The sequence below is a fragment of the Macaca mulatta genome, chromosome 14 (assembly GCF_049350105.2).
Source record: "Macaca mulatta isolate MMU2019108-1 chromosome 14, T2T-MMU8v2.0, whole genome shotgun sequence".
In the NCBI taxonomy this organism is placed as follows: domain Eukaryota; kingdom Metazoa; phylum Chordata; class Mammalia; order Primates; family Cercopithecidae; genus Macaca; species Macaca mulatta.
The window spans coordinates 89,924,385-89,938,510 of NC_133419.1; the positions used below are offsets into that span (position 1 = coordinate 89,924,385).

Genomic DNA, 14,126 nt, shown 5'->3' on the forward strand with positions numbered 1-14,126 from the left:
CAAGGTCAGGAGTTCAAGACCAGCCTGGCCAACATAGTGAAACCCCGCCTATACTAAAAAAAAAAAAAAAAAAAAAAAAGGACAAAAACATAGCCGGGTGTGGTGATGGGCACTTGTAATGCCAGTTACTTTGGGGTCTGAGGCAGGAGAATCGCTTGAACCCGGGAGACAGAGGTTGCAGTGAGCCGAGATCATGCCATTGCACTCCAGCCCAGGCGACAGTGTGAGACTCTGTCTCTTTCTATATATATATTCTTTATCACTAGAACACCTAAAAACATACATGCTTTCTTTCATCAGGAACTTAATGTTTCCTAGGTGCTGTGCCTGAGAACATTCAGAGATGGCTATGGAATAGTTTCAGTCAGTATTAGTGATACAAAGCTGGATTAAGTTCTTGATAGAAAAGGGTGTCTTTCATCCCATTACCATCCTTAGACTCTACTTTGCACTCTCACGGGCTATTCTTCAGTGGGGACAAACGAATGCCTTAGGAGCTCCAGACTTACGCTTAGGGATCCCTGTGTCTGAGCCCAGTTCTACGCTGATGACCTGGGAAGTGGATGCCTCCTGCTGGCCAGCGTGGTATTTCTTTCTTGAAATTATGTGAGAGTGGGCCACCAAAATGGTATTAATTTGCTGAATTGGGTGAGTCAAATTGTTTATATTGCCAGAGGCCATAAAAAAAATGTTTACCTAGGACCCTGCATACTCTAGAAGCAGCCCTTCCCAACCCAAGAGAAGCTTACCTAAAAGTGGAAAAGACAGTATATGTAAGGAAATAAACTATTCTACAACACAGTATTTTTACAGTCATCCTTCAGTATCCATGCGATTGGTTCCAGGACCCCTCACAGATACCAAAGTTTGAGAATGCTCAAGTATTTATACATAACCTGTGCACACCCTGTCACATACTTTAAATTATCTCTCGGTTACTTAAACAATAAATACCTAATACGAAAGGCAGGCAGTAGCGAGATAGTATCTCAAGAGTATGATGAGATGTTCAGCAGTGACAGGACAGCAGCTCCCAAGGTACCTGAGAAGATTAGTAACACACTTTGCCAAGTCTCTCCCAGAGACACACTAAGGTAGACCTGGGAAATTTGTATTAAGTGTCTTCTCTACTAAGTCCAACACCATTCATGGGGACCTCTGGGAAAGGACATAGGATGATGGGGTTGCATGCTAGGTATTGAGATTACCTGCTTATAAGAAGTATTAATTATACTAAGTGCCTTAATGTGATATTTTAGTCACATAACAAATTTTTTTGTATCTTTGTAAACTAAACTTTTCAAAGCATTTTAAAAGTTCCAAAGCTTCAATTAAACTTTATGTTTCAGAAAATAATATTAAACAAAGTTTTTCTTTCTCTCTCTTAAACAAATTAACAGTGAACCAAAAAATACATTGGTTCATACATAAGGTTTTGTTTTTCTGTACTTGTGTTCTCATCCAATTCTTCAGGCCTAAATGAAAACATGTTTTCAATGAGCAAAGTTGTAAGCAAAACTAAATTGTGTTTCTAAAGAGAAAACTGTGAAATACGTTGTGAGTGGCAAGTATTATAAATCTATAGACAAAAGCAAAATGTATCTTATAAATCCAAACATATAGCTGTGACATGGATGGGGAAAGCACTAGAATTATTGCGATTTTTCATCATAAAATTGATTCAAAATAAAAACAATGCATTTGCCAGGGTAATGTGCCTCAGTCCCATGTGCAATTCCAATACTTAATTGGGTATTACAGCCAACAATTTGTGATAGATCATCTCAACTCTGCAATCATCCTTGTCCCTGAAATATGTGCTAAAAATTCCCCAAATACATCTTTCTTCTTTCATCTTTATAAATGTAAGGTTGGGAAAAAGAAGAATTTTAGTAAAAATTGTTTAACATCGGGGAAATTTTGAGATGTTCAAACGTGCATTAACAAATTAGTCTAGACTGAGATTTCATGGACAATAGGCTTGAAAGGGAAAAATAAATTACAAATGAAATAGGAGACATATTTCAAAGAAATAACTTATTTTAATGACTGTTTCTCCTCTTTGTTGTAGATTTTAAGATTATAAAAAGTTGCACTAAATGACTGAATTATAAGAACTCCATGGATACCCACAGTGCTTGTTTTTCCTTTCCAATACATTGAGGGCAGGAGCCTGTTAAACGTGCACTATCTCCTACAGCACTTGCCACAGCAGCAGGCACAAAGCAGGCCCTCAATAAGCATGCGGTTATTTTGTTTTGATAGGAAGACTATATGACAGTGAAATGTATTTGCTTATTTTTAATCTCCATTTATTCACACCCCAATATTTGCATTGTCTCTCTGTTCTCATTGCAACCTTATCCTTTAGCTCCAAATACTTATTCTTATATGCAAAATGTCCATGTGTTATATTTGTAACATATATCTAATTGTCGTGTAATTTGATAATGCTTACCTTTTTTTGTTTTTTTTTTTTTTTGTTTGTTTGTTTGTTTTGAGATGGAGTCTCATTCTGTCATGCCCAGGCTGGCGTGCAGTGGCGCCATCTCAGCTAACTGCAATTTCTGCCTCCTGGGTTCAAGTGATTCTCCTGCCTCAGCCTCCTAAGTAGCTGGGATTACAGGCACCTGCCACCCACCACACCTGGCTAATTTTTTGTATTTTTAGTAGAGATGGGGTTTCATCATGTTGATCAGGCTGATTTAGAGCTCCTGACCTCAGGTGATCTGCCCGCCTTGGCCTCCCAAAGTGCCAGGATTACAGGCATGAGCCAACGTGCCCAGCCCGATAATGTCTACTTTTAAAGATGTTCCTGAATCTAAAGAAAAGGCTAAGAATAACAACTTACCAGTCGTGAAGAGAAGTTTTCTAGGATCCTGAGAAAAAGAAAAAAAAAATAAGTGATTAAAAACTAAAGCACTGATGACATACAATTCTATAAAGAGTATGCAGTATCTACAAGCCATATATTTGTCATGTAAAATACTGTTTATCCAATGGAAGTGAGAAAGACTCGATTAAGTTTCATAACATTTTCACAATGCTAGAGGAGATTACAACAAGCAAAAACCCAATTCACAGAAATCTATCCATCTGAGGCAAAATACTGGATGACTCAAAAGGCCTAAAAATTATTATTAATGGTTACCTACAAGCTAGTGGCACTGGTTTTAAGCCTACCTTTAACCATTTTGAGCTCAATGTCTTAGCCATGATGTTAAGGTATTATTATATACTCTGTTCACCAAAACTGTGAAATTGCATCACAAGATGTGAAGATAGAATTAAACCCAATAAAATATGTAGGGGATTTGCACATTGTAAGCTCAATACAAAGAAGACTAATTGGGAGCTTTCTATGTTTCAAAAATAGTGAAAAGTGGTGAGGATAAACAAAGATCAGTATCTGCTACTTGGAAGTATGAAAGATTAATATTGTTATAATATTGTATGATTTCCTTTAAACTACATCTCTTATGCTCTAATGGGTTATAGTCAACACCCTTCTACCTTCTGGAAAACCAATCCCTACTAGATTTGTGAATTTATTTTTTATCCCCATGGTGCTTAATATTTCACAAGCTTTTGAATTCCTTTCTTTGTGCCTCCATTGAATCAGGGGTCAGGCCAGACTATGTACTAAGAAGGAAACAATTTATATAGTGTCATTTGGGGGTCTTTGAATAAGGACCACTTGCCTAGGAATAGCTCCTCACCTGGCTTAATTCGATTGACTTCTATTCCAACTATTAGAAACATGGCTATAGGGTGATCTAAGAAAACTGAATGTATAAACAACCCATAAAAATATAATATGGGCTGAACAAAGTCATAAGAATAGAAATGTGAATAAATACCTATGGAAACCCAGAAGATGGAACAATTAATATTGCTAGAGAAAGAAGAGGAAACATGAGAGTGAGAGATGTTTTCACAGTGGCAAGGTGAGGCAGATTGAGCTGGGCTATCAAGAAAGGGCAGCAGTCGCAAGCTGGAGGGTGAGTCCTTCCATGCAGAGTAAAAGCATAAAACAAGAACAATAGGGCATATGACACAAAACCATCTCTTTCAAAAGCAGTTCACAAAATAACATATGTGTTGATTATATATATATATATAAAATATAATCAATTATCAATACAGCAATATATAATATATATAATAGATATGCCATATATATTTATATATATATTTAAATATGTGTGTGTGTATATATATACACTTATTTTCATCTACATCTAATGCATTGCCTTGTACCTATTAGATGCTAAATACATATTTATTAAAAAGAGGGAAAAAAACAAAAAGAGAGACATGAAAGAAGGAATACAAGAAGAAATAAAGGCAGGGGAAATACTAACTTAAAACAATGAGTTGCCACTTTCATCCATCAGATTGGAAAAAAACAACAGAGATGAGTTGTAGAAATAGACATTCTAATATTAGTTAGAAGTGTGAAAAAAGGAGAAGACTTTTTAAAACGGAATTTGGCACTGTCCATCAAAACTAAAAATGTGCAACCTTTTAAACCAAAATTCTACAACTACAGATCTGTGTAGAAGTGGACAAAGAAACACATTTATTGGAGTGTGGTTCATAACAAAAACTGAGAATCAACCTAAAGGTCTGAATAAGAAAAAGACTAAAAATAAATTATGGCATAGTCATATGGAGAGAATGAGATAGATCAAGATATTTTGATACAATAAGCTATAAAAGCATATTTATGGAGACAAGTAAATTGCCAAGGAATATATACCATAAAATGCCACTGAAAATATCAGAAAAAAATGTAATACACTGTGGCTTGTTTTGGAGGAGAAGCTTTCACTTTTAACTTCGTTTACTTGAGGTTTTAAAATATTTTATATTGAGCATATATAACTTTTCAAAGAAAACAAATTTAATAACCGAAAACCTTGAAATCACTAAAAATATTGGAACTTAAGCAAAAGTTTATTCCATTAAAATGAGAAAACCATTAAAGTTATTAAAGACATGAATTCTGAAAAGAGAAGAAAAGAAGAAAAAGAAACAAAGAAAATGTTGTAACAGGGGCAGAAAACAAGTAGCTAGTGATTTGAGCAGAGGGCAGCAGGAGAAAGGGAAGCAGGTGGGAGTGAGATGGGGAGAAGTGGAGGCTGGGTCTGAAATAATTACATGTGAAGAGCCGTCACTGGCCTGCTAAGGAGCTGGAATTTTTCAGTGGTTCTCAGTGCTGGATGCACTCTACAAGCCTGGGAAACTTTTACAAATTATCAGTGCCTGCCTCCCAACCAAGACCAATTAGATCATGTTGGTATTTTTTTAAATACAAGTAGAGAAAAGGGCTATATCAAAGGTTGCTGGCTATTTTGGTTTTGTGATTTGTTTCTGTATTTGTTGTTACTTTTTCATTAGTTTTGTTTTGAGGGGGAAGTCAAGCACATGATCACAACAGTATTAAACCTAGAAAACTCTGGTGATATGTGGAGGAGACAAAGGAGTGGGGAAGATGGGAAAAAATTTTATTAAGTCACTACCAAACTTAGTCTGCAGAACAGAAAAATTAGGGTGGGGGGATGCTAATTAAATGGCACAGAACAGTTTGTTTTTGATGTAGTCTTGGCATTGTGAAGCAAAGGCAGCCTGAGGACTGTATGAGAGCATCAACCAACAGAGACCTAACTGGCTGAGCATGTGCTGTTCATCAAGCTCTGGCCTGCACCTTGCACATATAATTTCATTTTATGGACGGCTTCCCATGGAGAATAGCACTATGTCAGATATTGCCTGCTATAGAATTGAATTTAACATCACCTAATTCGAGGAATGTTTTTAAATGAATGAATCATGAAAACTCACTAACATTTTTTTAAGTAAAATAAATTGATTTATCCAGGATTCACAAATAATCAATCTACTTATTTCCTTTTCCCCAAAACCTAGTATGTGAGTTATAAAGTATTTTTACCCTGTAACGGCACTGTCGACACTCTCAACTGAATGATAGGAATTAGAGAAAAGCTGCTGGGAGTCAGAGGCAGACCTGAGTGGCAACCATTTGAACATTGCAGAATAAAAAAGTAGACATTCTACCAACTCCCACTTTCAGCAGGAGAGACTATGAAATAGTAATTACTTATATTTTCTATTGAAAAGGAATAAAGCTCAATTTGACAACTGCATTTTAAAAGCACTCAAAAGGAGCAGTAAGGTACAAATATTCAGGGAAAAATCACAGACCCTCATTAGTCATCTCATGACAAGTGAAAGGAAAATGGGAAGACAGAGACCACCCACCTCATTTCGGTATCTTGCTGCGTTCAGTTCAACAAAATCTTCACTGTAATTCACTGAGAAGTTGAGGGCATTCACCAGATGGGCAGCCACGTGCACGCCTACAGAATCACACCAGGGGCAAGTTAGTGGGATTTTCATATATGCTCCATGTCAAGGACTCAGTTCTTCCTCCCCCTCAGTAAATACAGGGTCAAACTTTGACAGCTATATGGGCAATGAAATATTACATGGAAAGGTGAAGTTTTAAAGACACAAAAAACTTAACTATAGATAGTTTACCAAATGTTCAAAGGCTGTAATGAAACAACCCTAGTAAGTCAGGGATAAGAGAAACACACACAAACACATCCTCTCCCTAACACACACACACACACATCCTCCCCCTAACACACACACACACACACCCTCCCCCATCACACACACACACATCGTCCCCCTAACACACACACACATCCTCCCCCTAACACACACACACACACATCCTCCCCCTAACACACACACACACACCCTCCCCCATCACACACACACACATCGTCCCCCTAACACACACACACACACCCTCCCCCATCACACACACACACACCCTCCCCCAACACACACACACCCTCCCCCTCATACACACACACATCCTCCCCCAACACACATACACACCCTCCCCCTATCACACACACACACACACATCCTCCCCCAACACACACACACACATCCTCCCCCTAACACACACACACACACACACATCCTCCCCCTAACACACACACACACACATCCTCCCCCTAACACACACACACACACACATCCTCCCCTAACACACACACACACCCTCCCCCAACACACACACACACCCTCCCCCTCATACACACACACACATCCTCCCCCAACACACACATACACCCTCCCCTTATCTCACACACACACACACATCCTCCCCCTAACACACACACACACACATCCTCCCCCTAACACACACACACACCCATCCCCCCCGTAACACACACACACACTCATCCTCCCCTTAACACACACACACACACACTCTTACATAAATATGCATCTAATGATATGGGTATTTATTTATATACTTGAGCACCTCCCTGATATTTTAGGTATTCCACATCTTTCACCTCTTCCATAGTTCCAAATCTGCTATTAATATGTATCTTGCATACTTCCCTACCCCATAAGGTAAATTATAGGCCACTGAAAGACCTTCAACTACTGGAAATTTTTCACAATCCACAGATTTAAATCATAGTATTCTTAACCCAACAGAAAAAGTGTTGGGAATCACTTCATGGGACAAAATTCAGGAAAACAATAATCACAGTAAACAAAGTGCTCAACTGACTCAGAGCTCACAGAAATAATAGCAGTGTTAGGAAATTAATAGAGATGTGAAAATGAACTCATTTTGGCAAAGCTAGGGTAACAAAAATTATCTTGAGGAGGCTGGGTAAGGAAGGAAAAGTGAGATGTGCACGGGCCCATCATGCCTTCCCCCTTGCTCAAGCTTTGCTTGTAGGCAAAATTAGGTGTGAATTCACACCATATTTTAATGTATTGAAAACCACAACAGGTAACTCGCTGGAAAATTTGTGATCTTGGCCATATTATTTGCCTTTCAGGGGCTTTAATTTACTTCTCTGTAAAATTATGGTAACAGAAGTGAAAGGCTTAATGAGATAAGTGATCTGATATTGCTTAGTAAACCATTACAGTTCACAATATGTGTAGTACAATGGTTCAAAAGAAGACATAGCCTGGAATCTAGGAAACGCCATAATTTCCTACAACCCATAATATGAGATATAGAGGGCTTAGAGTTCTAAGTTACTCACAAAAAAAATGAAAGTGAGAGAGGACTAGAATGCTAAAACGCCTAAAAGTTTATTTAAAGGATTTATAAGGTCCTTCAAGTAATCAAGTTAGAGGTAGGTGAAGAGTCCGGACTTATTACAAAGTTATAGTAATTAAGAATGTATAGTATTAGCAAAAGAAAAGAAAAATAGATTAATGGAACAGAATAGAGAGCCCAGAAATCCACCCACATTAATACAGTCCATTTATCTTTGGCAAAAGAGCAAAAGCAATACAAAGAAGAAAATGCCTTTGTCACAAATGGAGCCGAAACAAGGAAGAGTTCACATTCAAACAAATAAATCTAGACATAGACTTTACACTCTTCACAAAAATTTACTCAAAATGAATCACAGACCCAAATGTAAAATGCAAAACTATAAAACTCCTCAAAGGAAACACAGGAAAAATGTCTATATGACTTTGGGTTTGGTGATGGCTTTTTAGACACAATGTCAGAGACATGATAAATGAAAGAATTAATAAGCTGGACTTCCTTAAAATTAGAATTTCAACTCTGCAAAAGACGTTGTGAACACCGTGAGAAGATAAGCCACAGACTGGGAAAAAGCATTTGCAAAAGACATATCGATAAAGGATTATTATAAAAATATATAAAGAACACTTAAAATTCAATAACAAGAAAACAAACAACCCAATTTAAAAAATGGGTCAAAGATCTTAATAGATACCTCACCAAAGAAAATATACAGATGGCAAACAAGCATATGAAAAGATGATCCACATTATATATCATCAGAAAAATGCAAATTAAAATGATGAGTTACCACTACGTACCTATTAGAATGACCAAAATCCAGAATACTGACAACACCAAATATTGGTGAGATTGCACAGCAACAGAAATTCTCATTCACTGTAGGTGTGGGATGCAAAAAATGGCACAACAACATTGGAAGTGAGTTTGGTGGTTTCTTAAAAACTACACATATTCTTATCCCATGATCTCGCAATCACACTCTTGGATATTTACCCAAAGGAACTAAAAACGTATGTCCACACAGAAACAGCAGCTTTATTCATTATTGCCAAAATCTGGAAGCAACCAAGATGTCCTTCAATAGGTGAATAGATTAAAAAACTGTGGTACATCCAGACAAGGGAATATTATTTACCACTATAAAAAGATGAACTCTCAAGCCATGAAAAGACACAAGGAAACTTAAATTCATATTACTAAGTGAAAGAAGCCCATCTGAAAATGCTACATATTGCTTGAGTTCAACTCTATTACATTCTAGAAAAGGCAGAATTACAGAGACAGTAAAAAAGAAAATCAGTGGTTGTCTGGGGTTAGTGGGAAAGGAAGGTCACAAATAGGCAGAGCACAGAAGATTTTTAGGGCAATGAACTATTCTGCATGATACAATAATGGTGGGTACAGGTCATTACACATTTGTACAAACCCATAGAATGTATAGCATCAAATGTGAACCCTGATGTAAAGTATGAACTTTAGGATATAATGATACGTCAATTAATGTAAGTTTATCAATTGTAAAAATTTGTACCACTCTGGCACGGGATGTTGACAATGGGGGAGGCTATACATGCATGAAGACAAATGATATATGAAAACTCTCTATATATTCCTCTCAATTTTGCTATGAACATAAATCAGCCCTACAGAAAAATAGTCTTTAAAAAAATTTTAAGAGAAAAACAAATGGACAGGAAGCTAAAATGACTTAAGTAACAAGCAAGGACAAGTTTCCAAAGAAGTAAAACAAAGGATGTCTAGGTGTGACACAACAATGGCACAGGTATAAAATATTATTTAAACAAAACTCTCCCTGTCATATAGCTTCATCAATACCCAAATGTATAGTAAAATAATCCTTTGATATTAAATTAAAAGTTTATATATTAACTACATACTCTATGGCTACAAAATGCAAAGTCATCTATAGAAGAATTACTATCCTTTCTTAATTTCTCTGAAAAAAAAAAACTCATAGGTAACAGCTATAGAAAATACATCATTAAGGGATATATTCACTTTTTTAAAGGACCTCTTAGGTGAAAAGAATTTGGGGCTTCTAATTTTAGGCACAAGGAAGCAGCTAGCCCAAGCACTTTGCATAGATTTTCTCATTTGATTCTCAAAACGAAACAATGTGGTAGGTAGAGTCATCCCTATTTTACAGATAAGAAATCTGAAGTAAAGAAGGGTAATATAGCGAAAGTCAGACCACTAGTGACTGACAGAATGCAAATCCTCTGTAATACAAGCTCATGCTATCTCAGTCGCTTGGTTGCTCTCCAGTAGAACCAGAATACTTGGACATGATTACAGTTTAGAACAAATTGAGTCATGAATACACTGGTTTCCTGATCCTCCTCCATTTCTGACCTTTCACTCTCCCTCTCCCTAATCTATCTCTGACCCTTACTACACCCTTGGTCCTTATCTCACCCTCACTAAAGTACTAATCCTATCCCTCAACCTCTCTCCATCTATCACCTGCAAAAGTGGAACTATCAATTGGAAGAAATTCAGAGATAAAACAATGAAATTACCTGTTTCAACAATGCTTGGCAATTTTTTACAAAGCTAAAAGTATAATAATTGCTTGGCAATAGCTGTATCAAAACATTCCTGAGTCAAAATGGCCCTACTATCAAAACAGCTATGTCATCAAATAATGGTCAGGTGAAAATACCAGGTGCTATGCCTCTGAAATAATTAACCCTTGCAATTATATATTACAATTACTAATTCTATCCTAAGAATTTCTATTCATTTTCTCATTTTAGTCTTAAATCTGAGAGGTAAGTCCTGCTGTCAATCAAAACGGCAGGGGTTGCAATCCTAGTCTCTGATAAAACAGACTTTAAACCAACAAAGATCAAAAGAGACAAAGAAGGCCATTACATAGTGGTAAAGGGATCAATTCAACAAGAAGAGCTAACTATCCTAAATATATATGCACCCAATACAGGAGCACCAAGATTCATAAAGCAAGTCCTTAGAGACTTACAAAGAGACTTAGACTCCCACACAATAATAGTGGGAGACTTTAATATCCCACTGTCAACATGAGACAGATCAACGAGACAGAAACTTAACAGGAATTGAACTCAACTCTGCACCAAGCGGACCTAATAGACATCTACAGAACTCTCTACCCCAAATCAACAGAATATACATTCTTCTCAGCACCACATCACACTTATTCCAAAACTTACCACATAGTTGGAAGTAAAGCACTCCTTAGCAAATGTAAAAGAACAGAAATTATAACAAACTGTCTCTCAGACCACAGTGCAATCAAACTAGAACTCAGGACTAAGAAATTCAGTCAAAACCGCTCAACTACATGGAAACTGAATAACCTGCTCCTGAGTGACTACTGGGTACATAACGAAATGAAGGCAGAAATAAAGATGTTCTTTGAAACCAATGAGAACAAAGACACAACATACCAGAATCTCTGGGACACATTTAAAGTAGTTTGTGGAGAGAAATTTGTAGCACTAAATGGATACAAGAGAAAGTAGGAAAGATCTAAAATTGACACCCTAACATTACAATTAAAAGAACTAGAGAGGCAAGAGCAAACACATTCAAAAGCTAGCAGAAGGCACGAAATAACTAAGATCATAGCAGAACTGAAGGAGATGGAGACACAAAAAACCCTTCAAAAAAATCAGTGAATGCAGGAGCTGGTTTTTTTTAAAGATCAACAAAATTGATAGACTGCTAGAAAGACTAATAAAGAAGAAAAGAAGATTCAAATAGATGCAATAAAAATGATAAAGGGGATATCACCACCGATCCCACAGAAATAAAAACTACCGTCAGAGAATAATATAAACACCTCTATGCAAACAAACTAGAAAATCTAGAAGAAATAGATGAATTCCTGGACAAATACACTCTCCCAAGACTAAACCAGGAAGAAGTTGAATTCCTAAATAGATCAATAAGAGGTTCTGAAATTAAGTCAATAATTAATAGCCTACCAATCAAAAAAAGTCCAGGACCGGACGGATTCACAGCTGAACTCTACCAGAGGTACAAGGAGGAGCACGTACCATTCCTTCTGAAACTATTCCAATCAACAGAAAAAGAGGGAATCCTCCCTAACTCATTTAATGAGGCCAACATCATCCTGATACTATATCAGGCAGAGACACAACAAAAAAGAGAATTTAGGCCAATATCCCTGATGAACATCAATGCAAAAATCCTCAATAAAATACTGTCTAACCAATTCCAGTAGTACATCAAAAAGCTTATCCACCATGATCAAGTGGATTTCATCCCTGGGATGCAAGGCTGGTTCAACATACTCAAATCAATAAATGTAATCCAGCATATAAACAGAACCAAAGACAAAAACCACATGATTATCTCAACAGATGCAAAAAAGGCCTTTGACAAAATTCAACAGCCCTTCTTGCTGAAAACTCTCAATAAATTCGGTATTGATGGAACGTATCTCAAAATAATAAGAGCTATTTATGACAAACCCACAGCCAATATCATACTGAATGGGCAAAAACTGGAAGCAGTCCCCTTAAAAACTGGCACAAGATGGATGCCCTCTCTCACCATTCCATTCAACGTAGTGTTGGAAGTTCTGGCCAGGGCAATCAGGCAAGAGAAAGAAATAAAGGGTATTCAGTTAGGAAAGGAAGAAGTCAAATTGTCCCTGTTTGCAGATGACATGATTGTATATTTAGAAAACCCCATTGTCTCAGCCCAAAATCTCCTCAAGCTGATAAGCAACTTCAGCAAAGTCTCAGGATACAAAATCAATGTGCAGAAATCACACACATTCTTATACACCAATAACAGACAGAGAGCCAAATCATGAACGAACTCCCATTCACAATCGCTTCAAAGAGAATAAAATATCTAGGAATCCAACTTACAAGGGATGTGAAGGACCTCTTCAAGGAGAACTACAAACCACTGCTCAATGAAATAAAAGAATTCAAAAACAAGTGGAATAAGATTCCATGCTTATGGGTAGGAGGAATCGATGTTGGAAAAATGGCCATACTGCCCAAGGTAATTTATAGATTCAATGCCATCCCCATTAAGCTACCAATGACTTTCTTCACAGAATTGGAAAAAAACTACTTTAAAGTCCATGTGAAACCAAAAAAGAGCCCACATTGCCAAGACAATCCTAAGTCAAAAGAACAAAGCTGGAGGCATCATGCTACCTGACTTCAAACTATACTACAAGGCTACAGTAACCAAAACAGCATGGTACTGGTACCAAAACAGAGATATAGACCAATGGAACAGAACAGAGACCTCAGAAATAATACCACACATCTACAACCATCTGATCTTTGACAAACCTGACAAAAACAAGAAATGGGGAAAGGATTCCCTATTTAATAAATAGTGGTGGGAAAACTGCCTAGCCATATGTAGAAAGTTGAAACTGGATCCCTTCCTTACTCCTTATACAAAAATTAATTCAAGATGGATTAAAGACTTAAATGTTAGACCTAAAACCATAAAAACCCTAGAAGAGCCGTGCGCGGTGGCTCAAGCCTGTAATCCCAGCACTTTGGGAGGCCGAGACGGGCGGATCGCGAGGTCAGGAGATCGAGACCATCCTGGCTAACACGGTGAAACCCCGTCTCTACTGAAAAATACGAAAAACTAGCCAGGCAAGGTGGCGGGCGCCTGTAGTCCCAGCTACTCGGGAGGCTGAGGCAGGAGAATGGCGTGAACCCGGGAGGCGAAGCTTGCAGTGAGCTGAGATCCAGTCACTGCACTCCAGCCTGGGTGGCAGAGCGAGACTCCGTCTCAAAAAAAAAAAAAAAAAAAAAAAAACCCTAGAAGAAAACCTAGGCAATACTGTTCAGGACGTAGACATGGGCAAGGACTTCATGTCTAAAACACCAAAAACAATGGCAACAAAAGCCAAAATTGACAAATGGGATCTATTTAAACTAAAGAACTTCTGCACAGCAAAAGAAACTACCATCACAGTGAA

At 37.4% G+C, this 14,126-nt stretch overlaps 1 protein-coding gene across 6 annotated transcripts in view; it reads right to left on the reverse strand.

The window, feature by feature from the left end:
• Positions 1-14,126, reverse strand: part of NOX4 (NADPH oxidase 4) — a 170,725-nt gene that overhangs the window by 105,018 nt on the left and 51,581 nt on the right. For all 6 annotated transcript variants that reach the window (XM_001105331.5, XM_001105410.5, XM_002799737.4 and 3 more), the window contains 2 exons: positions 6,286-6,383; positions 2,852-2,879 (listed from right to left, as the gene is read on the reverse strand). In XM_001105331.5, coding sequence (XP_001105331.1) covers positions 2,852-2,879; positions 6,286-6,383 — 126 coding nt within the window. The remainder of the gene's footprint in view (positions 1-2,851; positions 2,880-6,285; positions 6,384-14,126) is intronic.